This window comes from Perissodus microlepis, chromosome 8 (genome assembly GCF_051167445.1).
Source record: "Perissodus microlepis isolate ML-2025 ecotype Zambia chromosome 8, ASM5116744v1, whole genome shotgun sequence".
In the NCBI taxonomy this organism is placed as follows: Eukaryota; Metazoa; Chordata; class Actinopteri; order Cichliformes; family Cichlidae; genus Perissodus; species Perissodus microlepis.
Genome location: NC_140468.1, coordinates 12,524,802 through 12,538,448, shown reverse-complemented (window position 1 = coordinate 12,538,448; position 13,647 = coordinate 12,524,802). Strand labels below are relative to the sequence as shown.

General features: G+C 40.9%; 1 protein-coding gene across 2 annotated transcripts in view; it reads left to right on the top strand.

The window, feature by feature from the left end:
• Window positions 1-13,647, top strand: part of LOC146381502 (adenosine kinase-like) — a 126,387-nt gene that overhangs the window by 84,401 nt on the left and 28,339 nt on the right. For both annotated transcript variants that reach the window (XM_084937572.1, XM_084937573.1), the window contains exon 7: window positions 2,794-2,964. In XM_084937572.1, the coding sequence (XP_084793698.1) occupies window positions 2,794-2,964 (171 nt within the window). The remainder of the gene's footprint in view (window positions 1-2,793; window positions 2,965-13,647) is intronic.

The following is a 13,647-nucleotide window of genomic DNA, read 5'->3' as shown; positions in this document are numbered from 1 at the left end:
TATGAGCAGGATTCCTGCAATATAATGTACACTATATAATATTTTAAGTGGATTTTTGTGCTTTAAAGCTGAGTTTTTTGACAGATGTTAAAAGACTACATAAAAACTCTTTATTTTCCTTTGCTTTACTTTATTATAGTTTATGTTGGACTGTTTTGCAGGGTTCCTGTAGTTTGGAGCGGAGTTAGATCATCTATCTGTCTGTGTGTCTATCATTTAATTCCTTTTTTCAGGAGGGTGGTCTGATGTATTTTCCATTCACTCTCTATCTGACTGATCTTTTCAGAGCCACTTGTTCTTATTTTTGAGCTAGAGAAGCTTTTAAGAGCCATAGTTTAAAATAACCCTTAATTATCTTATACTGATCCTCAGCTTAACTTTGTTAAAGCCAATCTCTCTTTAAGCCATCTTTCTTCTGATTGGCTGCCCCTCTTAAATAGGAGGTTTGAATAACAGCAGGAGGAAGGGGCTACTGTGTTCCAAGCCAAATCTGTGTGCTTAAGACTAAGGATGCTACAGCTCTTTGAAGAGTGAGTTTGGTAGTCAAGAGTGGAAGATAAAGCCTCCACAGTTTGAGCTTTTAATTCACAAGGATTGCTTTACATGCCCATGAATAAAACAAAGGGGTGTTTACAATATCAGCAATATCATAAAAAGGTGTCATTTTAGCCCATTGCTAAGTGGTTGCTAACCATGTGTATTTATATCAGCTTTTGTGTGTATAAATGAGATGTTATTGCACTGAAATGAAAAATTATACGTTTTTAGAACGTTTTAGGTACAGAAATGCAAAAAAAGTGAGTCATTTTCGCCCATTGCTAGGTGGTGGCTAGGCAGATCAGAACCTGCAAGGACCCTAGGATCTACCTGTGTGTGCATGTAACAGTAATATATACCGTTACCCACAGTAATAAATAATTTACATAAACATTACACTTTTTACCAGACTAGTATACTAATAGCTTTTTCTTAGAAATAAAAATGGCTATGCAGACACCCAGTTAAACAAAGTTCATACCAGTAGTCACCCTTCACCCTTTAGTGAAGCCTTCTTTCTCCTCCTGGCTGTCATCTTCTTGATGTGTCCCTGTCACCTATTCTTCCTCCTATGTGTTTGTTTACATTCACATACTGAGGTGCTGTTCATAGCCCGTGAAACATCTCTTCTCTGAAACATCCTAACCAGATGTCTGTTAGTAAAACTGTATAGCATTAATAACATATTAATAAACATATCATGTTAATTAGACAATTAACATAATGCATTGAGGTTAAAGTTTATCCAAAGCACCAAAATGGACTTGAAGGGTTAAATAAGAATAAATTATTTTTTTTAGTATTTCAAGCTTATAATCCACTCAAACATCACTTAATCTGCTGCATTTCTGAGCAGTTTAATGCAGTAGCACTGGCAGTGGTACTGAGGTTAGAAGTAAATTACACAGAGCCAGTGTGTGATTAGAGAAGCTGGCTTTTAAAGTTCACCACCCCTCGGGATATTTGATCGAGCCACGGGCCTTTGATCAGCGTTAACATTACGGTAACCATGACAGTTTATTTTCAACTACCAAAAAAGACCATTTGTGTCAGAAAACAATCTCCCCTTCCTCTGACACATTGGCACACCGCAAAAGAAAAATGTCAGGGTCAGTGATGGGCCATTAGCCCAGAGTGAGTTTTTTTTGTGCCGGCGGACCCATTGAAAACACCTTTTTAGTCTTCGACAGATGGTACTGTGACCCAGCAACCACAGGATGACCTGAGCCTCAACCTGAAGACTTTTTTCCCCCGAGAAAAACGCCCGCAGGACGTACAAGCTCATCAGAGGAACAAAAATGTCTGGCCAGAGAGCAGAATGACACATGAATGCATAATAAAAAAAATTCACCTCAGCACGGCTGCATTGTAATGCCTTGTACATTTGATTGACTACACAGTCACCCTCTATTCACTGGTATTATACCCTGTTCTTTTTCATAGAGGTCGCTCCTCTATTGCTGCAAATGTCATAGTGCTTTAATGAGAACTGCACTGTAGTCTACAATGGAAGCTTTTCAGCAAGATTAAATGTATCACTGAGCTGAAACTTGCCCCCCCCTCCTCCCCTTTGCCCCTATTGTGACACAGTGGTTTTACAGAGCAGCTTGTTGCTGAAAAACAAGGTTAAGAAGATCAGTATCAAAGGAGGAGTGTTTTTGTGTGGCTTGCAGGAGAGTCTCGCTTCAGGTTTCCACCTGAAACACAAAGGTGTTTTCTTACCTGATTTGTATTCATTCACACAATGAGTGGGCCTGCCTCTCTTGTTTCCAAGTAAGGAGAGTCCAGACAAGACTTTTGTTCGCCCTATCATCGGATATGTGCATGTTGCTTCCTCCAGTACAAGCCTTGGAGCTCAGCCACAGGCTTTGTCCTGGATGGATTTTTTCCTGCCCTTTTTCCTCTTCTTTGTTGCTCCGCTTATGTTCTAAGAAACCATTTCAGATAAGTGTTTGAGCACTGCAGTTTCTTTTTTTCCTTTTCCTGCCCTTTGGCTGCTATGTTATTTCAAGATTATCAAGCCATGTCACCCTAAAACTACCTCGTCAGAATCCAAAACCTACAAATTAGCTGTTGGAAGTGTTTCAGTTCACAGGAGCCCGTTACAGTTCAGTCATTTCTGGGCCTATGTACCGTTGTCAAAACACTGATAATTCTGCCTGTACGGAGGCACTGTACAGATTAATTTGTTTGATTTAGCTGAAGTCAGTCAAACCCACGAAATTATAATGTAGTAAATATTTTCTCTTGTTTCAGGGTTTTTTCCTCACTGTGTCCCCGGAGTCGATCGTCAAGGTGGCAAGACACGCTTCCGATAAGAACAAAATTTTTTGCATGAACCTCTCAGCACCATTCATCAGCCAATTCTTTAAAGAGCCCTTGATGAAGGTTATGCCTTATGTCGACATCTTGTTTGGCAACGAGACGGTAAGTGAAACGAGACGCGCATTCAAGCCTCTTTAGGACAGATATTTCCAGCTTATTATATTTGTTTTTGCAAATTTTACAATTGAAATTGACAAATTCTTATATTTGGCTTTGAGACAAGTTGATTTAGCTGCTTTTCCCTCTTCCTTTCTTTTGATTGGCTGCACTTTGCAAACAAGAGATGTGAACAGCAGGTTTACAAGTGCACAGCTGCTGCTCCTGAATGAGATTTCCATAGTAAGGATGTCCCTCTTCTCTTTGACGTCATACATGGGGAGTATGTAGAGCAGTCTGAAGCCTGAGATTTTGGTTCACAGACGTTACCTGAATAAATGCTGACCTCATAAGGTGGAACTTTAGCCAGGTTTAATATGGTCACCATTGTAACAGTATGTATGACAGCTTGGATTACCTCCAAATCCTTCAATGTGACCTCAAATCAACAGCTAGGTGGCAATTGGATTTTCCAAAAGGACAATGATCCAAACTCAAATGGATAAAGCAGGCTAACATTAACCATCTGGAATTGGCTTCCACACGCCTTGACCTCAACCCTATTGAAAATTTGTGGACTATGCTTAAAACTTAGGTCCAAACCAAGAAACCAACCAATTTAGAGGAACTCGAGCAGTGAAATATCTAGCCAGAATTAAGCCAGAAGCTTGTTGAGGGTCAGCAAAAGCATCTGGTTGAGGTTCAGCTTGCTAAGGAACATTCAACCAAATATTAGTAGGGGTATATATTTGAGCCTGTATGTATAATTTTACCTTGTGCAACAATTTCTTGTTTTTTAGTCGATAAAAATGTGCAATCATTCCGCTTTATGTATAGTCACGCTAACATTGCGCATTTAGCCTTTTTGTCTCACCATTTGTACACACAGCGTGTGTCAGATTTAGTACAGTAGCATTGAATGAACAAAAACTGAAGTATAATACTCTTGATATAGATATTATACATAAACTAACTATGTTCTTAAACACTCAGATATGAAAGCGTGGAGATATCAATCATTTATTTACTTAAGCCTTTTTTTTCTGCTTAAACAGTTTAGTGTTATTCAATGAACTATAACACCTGTTTGTCGCACTTCTGAGTGTTTTCTCTCGTTGGGGGTTCGTCCTGTCTGAGTGCTTCATATGTCGCCACGTTTAAAGTAAAATCAAAAGGCTGTGTCCGACCTTTGATTCCACTTATTGCTCTCCTCAGTATCCATTTAACATCTCACTTCTCGCTCACCATTAAGAGATGAATAAAACTGAGCGCGTTAATCAATCATCTCACTTGCGTCACCATTCCATGCCAGTTGATCTATCGATTTTTCTCCGCTTTGTGGAAGCGAGTAGGTGATTTGAGGTCAAGCTGTGGTCACAGAGTGTGCTGCTGCTGGGAAGTATCCTCTAACAGAGCAGACGAGCTTAACTCTGAGGACAAACTGCACCTTTGGGGGCGGGCGCAAAGCAGAGGGAAGTGGAGTGGATGTTCACTGGGCTGAACTTGCCTCCCCACTGCTAAAGTTACTAAACAGAGCCCTGTCTTCAGGTTAGAGATGGGGTCTGCAGACCGGGACAGAGCTGGAAGAAACTGCTCAGCATTTGAGGATTTATTGCCATTGCTGACTTCAGCTTTTTTCCCGTCTTTTCCGTTCCCAACATAAGACCTCCCTTTTACATATGCACCTCTCTCTCTCCCTCTCTTGCTTCCTAATTGCTGTGAGGAACGATTCTGTCTCCTTAAACCGTGCTGTACATTTTGCAAGCGTTATGTATTTTCTAGTGGGTGGTACTGTAACTGTTTGTTTAAGAAGTTTGCTCACACCTCCAGTCATTACGATTTAATGACTCCGGATAATTGCAATGTATGTTTGTTGAAGTAGATTATCTTTCGGAGACTCTGTCAGGGCTCGCTTTCAGAAATTGAACCCGGCTAAGAACACCAAAATAAGAGTTTCAGTGAAAAAAAAACAGGGCTGATTAACTGCTCAGCCGCCTCAAGCAGTGAGGTCTTCAAGGGTCTGTATAGGACTAATGCCTGTCCAGAGTGTTTTGACTCCTTTTGGCTCCCCCACCCCCTCACCTCTGTATTGGCTGCTGGGAGGGGGGAATGACTGCTCATACAGTCGAGCCCCAGACCTCCCATTGTGCACAAGCCAGACAAGGTTGCCGGTCATGCAGTGGTGCATGGTGAGTGACAGGCAACAGAGCCGCCTCGCCCACGCTTGCCCCTTCCAGCCCCCCCGGCCGTCCTCTCGCCCCAGCTTCCACCCCCCAGTGTGATGGATAACCCTCAGCCTGCGATGCTTTCATAACAAGTCAGTGACAGTCAGGATCATGCAGGCTGACTCCTATAGCCTTGCAGAATGTGCCATAAGGGAAGGCTAATGTGTCTGCTTGTCTCTGCCTTCCTCTCCCACACTTACTGAGTCACGATACAGAGCTAGTCTCACTTGGGGAAAAAAATGTTTAAAGCAGCTGTAAGATCTCAAGTTTTGAAAATGACATGTAATAAATTTGAGCGAGATCATTTTTGATTGCCACCTTATTTTTCCACGACTGGGAACTTATTTCAGCCAGATCACAACTCGCGTTTAATCATTTTTAAATTCCCAAACAGTTTTGCAACACGGCAGACTTCAAAACATGTCAATAGCCTCTGTTTCTTCTCTTGTTTTGTTTTTTCTCTCCTGCCGGCTTCTGATGTTGAAATGTGTCTGTGTTTGAGTCTACCCTGGGTAATTCTGCTATAACTCGATCCTGCTGGTACTTGTTTTAAACCTGGCATCAGCAGGCCCTGCCTGCTCTATCGGCAGCCTCGTGCTTATATAACAGTCTCCCATCCATCCTGTAATTACTGCCTTTTTGGGGCATAGTGTAGTGTCTGTTCCCTCACTGCTGAGGGGAGGTGGAGGAGGAGGAGGAGGGGGGCAGTGCGGTTTCTGCGTTGGCAGGACCTCGGAGGTGGTGCCGGCAGAGGCGCATAGACATCAGACGCTACTTCTCTTAATTGGCAAACATGTCGTGTGATAACCTGGGAACAGCACCGGCCTAATTGAGTCCTCCTGTGCTGTCCTCCTCTGACTACCTGACATGGAACCCAGGGCATTACATTTCCCTCCATTTAATGGCCGCAGTTAATTAGGCCCGAATGAGGGAATCATTACCGCTGGAAAAACCACATGCCAGTGGATTCGCCGATAAAATTAGCCACAATTTGCTTTTGCTATTTGAGCATGAGAGATAAACCACACAATGGGGGGGAGGGAGGATTGGACCATTACTGGTGGATTTGTATTGTGGCATTTTAGGCATATCATAGACAAATGGAATGATTAATCAAGGCTGAATTATTCATCCTGACTGATATTTCTTTTAGCCAGGATTCACGGCTTTCTCAATTTAGATCAGTCCGTGTGCTTCGGCTTCTCTTTCCCCTGTCAGAATGTTTTAAAAATGTGCTTCCTTAATAAAACAGTGCTGCAGATGATGTGCTTAGTTTTTTGCCCCACAGCCAGTACCGAACAACCTCCTCACTTCTCAGCCATTAACATTATATACCACCCCCATACAGGAGCTCCGCATGCTTTCCATTGCTGTCCAATGCATTCTGCACCTCCACACTCAGAGGGAGCTTATTTATATGGGTCCCAGCCCCGTCTTCCAAACGAGAGACAGCCATTGTAATTGAATACTCAATAGGTGAGCCATTTAACAAAAGTGGAAATGGCGTTCGGCTATGTATTAATGTGCTTCGCCGAGGCAAAAGGAGCCATCATCATTTCAATGTTCAAGCTGTTTTAAAAGAGCATTTAGCCTGCCATCTCTCCAGGCCATGAGAGCAAAATGACACGGATTTCTTCCTCCTCTGTACTTTGTGCGAATGTTCCTCGCCTAATATTTTGTATGGTTATCTTGCTTATTTTCCCATCCATCCTTCAGCACCTCTCAGTGATCTAGGTGGAGGGATACAAGCAACTCCACAGAAGGTTATTGTCATGAAAAGCCCCTCAGGTCTTTTGGCTCTCAGCCCTATTTTTCTCCATCTGCATGCATTGTGCGTGTTTGTGTGTGCATGGGGTGGAAGGGGGGATCTCTAATGATTTTTCCAGGACAGACTAAAGTAGATGTACAAGTGTGTATGTGTGTGTGTATATATATATATATATATATATATATAGTATGTGTGTGTGTGTGTGTGTCTGTCTGTCGATGTGTGAATGGAAAAAAAAGGGTGGCAGAGGAGATACATGGGCAATACGGCGTCATTTCTTAACATCTCTCTAGATTCGTCATCTGGCTTTGTTTGTTTGATAGACTGCTTGGAAGCCTTATCTCTGTGGTGAGACCCGTGGCTGTTTATCACCTCAGTGACGTATGCGGGACTGTGGAAGTACGTGCTCTCTGCTGTCAGTATGTGTAGGTGATGGCAAGTTCACTAAAGGGCCCTTAGGGTATTGGTGGGTGTTTTTTTTGCACAAAAAAAGAGGAAAAAGAAAAAAAAGAATAGGAAAAAGAGTTTCCCCTTGACAGCTCACCCACAGCAGACTCGAGATGTGCTTCTCAACGGTAGCTTGGGGAAAATATGCCGTCTACTGCCTAAAACAAAGAGATGCGAGAGTCAGATTAGCGTGTTACTGAAACAGCTTTCCTTTTAGGCTCTTCTCTCTCTCCTCTCCTGTCAGAGCTGTCTGCAGAGAACGAGGGTGGTGGTGGTGGGGGGAGAACATGAGACATTAACCTCTATGTGTTTATTCACAAGGCCCCACAGGCCAACTGGGAGGATGAACACAGAACCATCTCTAAAGCCGGCGAAGCGGAACAATCACAATGTGTCATTGGAGGAAAAGACATGAAGTATTAGCTGCCGCTCTCCTTTGTGTCTTTCACAACTGAATTTTAATTTAATGTGCTATTTCTGTGATGAGTCACATGCCTTTCGTTCAGCGCCAGAGTACATTGACCCTCAGTGTGACGTACAGTCAGTGAGTTGTATGATGAGTCATAGCCGCATTAGCTGTGATGATTGGCTAAATGCAAAGGCTGCCTTGCTTTTATTTTTGCTCTTTTTACTTATTTCTTTTCTCTTTTTTTTTTCCTGAATACTACCTCATACACCCGCCCTCCCCAAGACCCAAGACAATTGAAATCAATTGTTTTCTTTTTCTTCTTCTTCTCTCACTACTATAATCACTATTACATGCAGCTGGGGATAAGAAATCACATTAAACATTCTTGGATTTAAAAAAAAATATGTAAATGTTGGCACTGTTGAATTTCCTTAATTGTCATGTGTACTTTGCTTTAATTGCATCAGTCATTTCCTCCTGAGTCTCATGTTTCATCAGGTTACATAAATGCTAGATGTTCATTTCACACTGACAGCGGATTAAAGTAGATCTTTTGTTTAATTAAAAAAAAAAATTATATATATTTATATATATATATCACATACCAAATTTTGGACCTATTGGAAGTTCAGTCATGAAATTACAGCCACAGTATTTTGCTTATGGAGCCAGATGTGTGCTTCGTGCATGAGCTACCTACATCCTTGACTTTTTTTCATATCGAATGTAGCTTCAGATATGGATGAAAAAAAATCTTTTCACATATTTTGAGAGGTTTTATTTATTTTAAAGTTTAAGCTTCCACTGTTCAAAAATCATTTATTTTGTGCAATATCCAGCTATTGGGGAAAAACGAAAAATGACAAAGTAAAAAAATATTTATACACAAGATTTATTTCTTTGTGGAAGCTGAAATGTATTTATTTTTTTTAAGTATGTGTTCATTTTTGTTGTTAAATTGGGTGAAATTTGACATTCTCATTCTGAGGCCATCGACACAAACTTTTTTCTGTCAGATTAAACTACTGATGGCCTTGAGAGGGCACAAATCCCCACACGAATTAGTTTTACAGCAAAAGGATAAATAAAACTCATCCAAAGACATGCATGTTAGGTTAACTGGTGATTTTCGATCAATTATCGCTGTGGATGTCATCAAAAATGGAGAATCTTTGTGTTCTCTGGAGTCCAGGGTGTAACCTGTCTCTCGTCCTCTGGGATAGTCTCCAGATGTAAAAGTGTGTGGATATGTTTCATTTTTTTTGAAATGTCATGAATTGCTAGATAAGGACCCAAATGTAGACACAAGAGACTGACTGAATAAAAGTTGACATTATGTGTCAGATGATGAAAAGTCCAAAATAAGAGAATAAGTAGAAGGAGTGAGGTTAAAAGAAGATGAGACAGCGGGGAAGACAGCACTATTTATACACATGAGAGCAATTAGGAGATGTGGACACAGTAGCGTAACGCGACACAGGTGACAATAATCAAAGCCAGTCAAGCAGATGGGGGAAGTAAAACTAGAAACAAGACACTTGCGACAAGAAACTGTCAAAATAAAACAGGAACTAAGAACCAAAACTAATTGGAAAAATGCAGAAACATAAATTAACTTAACATAAGAGAGCTGAAACAGGAGGACCAAATGATGCTTTCAAGACGGGAAACACTGAGGGAGAAACACTCCTGAAACTAAGACTGACCTATAACAAAAATTAAAGATTTACAAAAAGGTCACTAAACAAGACTGTAACACAAAACCAGGGATCATGACAAAACTCCCTGTTACATGCAACAAACTGATAATAACCTTGACCAAGTGCACAGGCTTAAAGGTTAGGCATACGTTTGTAATCAGACCCTAAAACCTCTATCTGCATCTTATAATGTAGATTGTTAAAAACTGCAAAGTTGACTTCCACCTCTGTAAAAGTGTCTCTAACTACATAAATAATTCAAGCATGGCTCTATTTTTTTGGAATTTTACATCATATTGATCCACCGTCCTCTGGGATAAACGGAACGAAATAAAAAAGGGGAAAAAAGGAAGTTAAAAAAACCCTGAATGGAATAGCCCGAAAGTAAATGCCAAAAGTATAACTGGAGCTTAAATCTCAGTGGTATAACAAACACTGCAGCAAAGGCGTGCATGAGGTGTATAGCCAACTTTACACCGGGAACCTCTGGATTAGATCATCATTAGGCAATCTGCCTGAATACAGTCATCCAGTTCAACAGCATGAAAGCACGAAAAAATGAACTGATGAGCATTTCAGATGTTTATCCATTAGATATAAAAACCCATTTGATTGCAAAGTGAGCAGAATGAATCGCTAATGTCAGTTATTCACAAATATTTATGCACTGAGGGTGAAGTTGAAAACCAAGAGCAAAGGTGTCTTATTGTTTGCGAACAAACTTTTCATTTGCAAGACGAAGAGGTTGGGAACTACTTTACTTAATCACAGAAAGTGTTGCTGCTGTTAAGCCATCAGTCGTCCTGTGTGTGCGCAGGCAGAGAGAGCCATTCGGCGCAGGAGAAGAAGAAGAATGGTCTCACTGACATTCCTCTGTTTTTCCTGGCTGTCTGTTTGCGAGTCATGGTACTTTAGGAGCCAGCATGGCTCCACCAGAGGAGTCCGACTAACCACTGTAATTGTGCCGTGCCGTAGCCGCCTTCCCCAACCCTGGGACTGAACCATGAAATATTTGAAAATGCCGGGGTTAAGAGGGGGGTCGTTGGCAGTGCAATGTGAAATGTGAGACCATAGAGCATCTTTAACAAGGGGGCAGATAGAAAGCCTGCCAGCCAGCCAGTCGGGCAGCCAGGGCACACATTGGAGTTCTCTGAAGGAGAATAATTATGGATGTAAGAGGAGATATTGCACTGGGAGCAGATCAATAGTGCCCACGTACTGCTAGTGCTGAGGTGAGTATATTTCTGTCGCAGCAGGAGAGAGTGCAGGATATCAGCTTGTTGCTAGAGCGACTCACAGAACTTTGAACACCGGCGGGCTTCCCAGATGCCCTTACAATCCCGATGCCCGTCCTCCTCCCATATCACTGCTGCTTGGAGTTTGGCTGGTTGCTTCGCCCCCCCTCCCCGCCATCTCCAATCCTCTTATCCACACAGAGTTGGCGGGAGGACTTGCCTTTGTCTACTCATGATTGTATTCCCACAGTCCAGACTATACTGTCATGGTTTCCAGTGTCGTTTGGAGGACTCCCCTATTCTCTGGATAAGAAACTGACAAAGGCAGAATCAACAAGCGTAATCTACTCACCCGTACTACCAAATTAATTAGTTGTTCCATGGACAATGAACCTGTGAGCTTATTTTAGAAACGAAAGCGTCCATTTGTTTCCACTTGAAGTGATTGAAAGGATTGTTTTCTCTAATTTACAGTCGTCATGCAACGTGCAAAGTATTTCCTTCTAGATGAGCCATGTGGTTCATTTGCTTTCCATGCAACACGTATCGCATGGGATCTGTGCATACATGTAGCCTTATTGTTGAAGGGGGCCCTGCCTGCCGTGCAGATTTTGATCTGGAATATGGCCACATTGACAGATACCATATTGAATATCGTCTCAGTTTTTCTATGGCGAGTTTATTCAAAGATCTCATGTCCCCTGTGCGCACAAATGGTTTGAATTATTTTGAGAGGTTTTTTTCCTCCCTGGGTTTTTCATTGTCTGAGGCATGCAAGTCCCTCAAGAGCAGATCTTTGTTTCTCATTAGGAGGTAAATAGAGCAGGCCAAATGCTCGCATGTTTATTATACACAGGAGGGTATGGTCACTGTTCTCAACAGCTCACTGCAGGGGGAAAAAAAAGCTGTTTGCTTTCTTGACCTTTGTCTGCACCGCCTGCAACCAAATGTCTGTTGAATTTACTGGATAATAAGCTGCGAAAAATTGATGGACTGAAAGGAAGTTGGTCTCAACCTCATCAAAAGTTTTTCCTAAAACACATTTCAACAAAAAGTCATTTATCCAGACAGAAAAATCACCATTCAACATAACCACCATTCAAAGGTCATTATTTGAAGTGAAATTTCCACAGAATAAGACAGCGGCAAAACTATGAAATATGCAAGAGGAAAAACACCAGGATAACCATACTGGGTTGCACAATCATGATAGCAAATTTCCAACATAATAAAAGCAGTTAGCAGGGACCAAGAAGTAGGTTTTGAGGTTTTTGAGCAACATTTGTAACCATTCAGATGACATCTTTGGTTATTTCAGCAAGACAAAAGTCCAAATCAAGCTAGAGTTTATGCTGCACCAGTTGATTGCAGAACCTTACTGAGAATTAATACCAAGACAGATTTAGTCCAAGTCAAGCGTCAGGTCTATCATAGCAGATTTCAGGTATAATTTCATGTTACTGAAGACTCTCAGGACCAGGTCCAGTTAGTCAAGACAAGTCTAAATGACATCTTAGGTAATTTTGCAGTTTTATTAATGTAGTGCCAGTCAGTGACCTCAAGGCACTTTATATTGTTAAGTAAAGACCCTGCAATAATACAGAGAAAACCCCAACAATCAGATGATCCCCTATGATTAAGGACTTGGCAACAGTGGGAAGGAAAAACTCCCTTTTAAGAGGAAGAAACCTCTGGCAGAACCAGGCTCAGTTGGGGTGAGACGAGCGAGACGGTTCAGGTGTTAAACTAAACTTCCTTCTGAATTATGAAAAGAAGAAATAGTAAAATCATTTGGTGTTATCTTTGTATTGCTGTCAGTTAAATGTAAGGTTTGTATTTACATTTTGCACAAGTTCCGTTTTTTTTATAAAGCAGATGTAAACAATAAAGAAAGTCAAAGAAAAATCTATTCAGTAGAATTCAGTAGGCAACCAAGTCATATTTCCAAGAAATACGCAAGTGTGTTTTCATCAGATTCTTATGTTGTTACATTCTTGCCACATAAAAACAAATCTCACACACGTTCTCTTTTAAGTTGGAATAATAAAGCAGAGGCACGAAGGTAAAGCACAAATACCTTAATATCTCATGAAATGAACAGCATTATTATGTCTTCATGTAGAATCACATCACTGATTAAAAAAATAGGCTTTCAAGGCCTTCGGCAGCAGGTATTTAATTAGAGGGAACTTAAACTCCACGAATGCTAAACAATTCCTAACTCGCAGTTTCGCCCAGGCATATTATTTCTATCGCTTAAATTGTAAGATAAATTGATGTATTGACCCTGAAAAAGGTGCCCAAAGAACAGGAATCAAGATTGAAATTCGGTTGCTTTTATATGCGTATGAAACGGATTACCGTTTCATACGCAGTGCAAATTGCAAGTCCTGAAAAATTCAATCAAGTGGACCTTGAGCAAACAAACGTACACCAATAAAAGTTACTGGAGCAAAAGAAAAACTTCACTTAGGAAGACAAAAGCGAGTTGGGTTAGCAGATTTCACATTATAAAGGCAAGAATGGAGGTGCTGATTTAATTTGCTGGCTCACCTTTAGAGTCAAAGAGACGTCATATCTATTGAGCCAAGATCGTTGTAAGCACGGAGATGAATCTTTATTTATTTAAAATATATATATATTTTTTTTACATAGCACAGTATTACAAAGTTAGTGTAGAAATATGTAAAGTTTAGAGCACCATATTAAATTTACAGTAGGGACCAGTGATGAGCATACCAGAAGTATGGACAGATGTAGAAGAATATGGTGATCTATGAGTTTTAGCATTATCAGAGAAGCAGAACCAAAGAAAAACAGCATCTTCCCCAGTATAGAGGCCTGCAAGGACAAAGAAAAAATATGAGGCAACACTAATATAGGATATACATGAATGCAGAGGAGA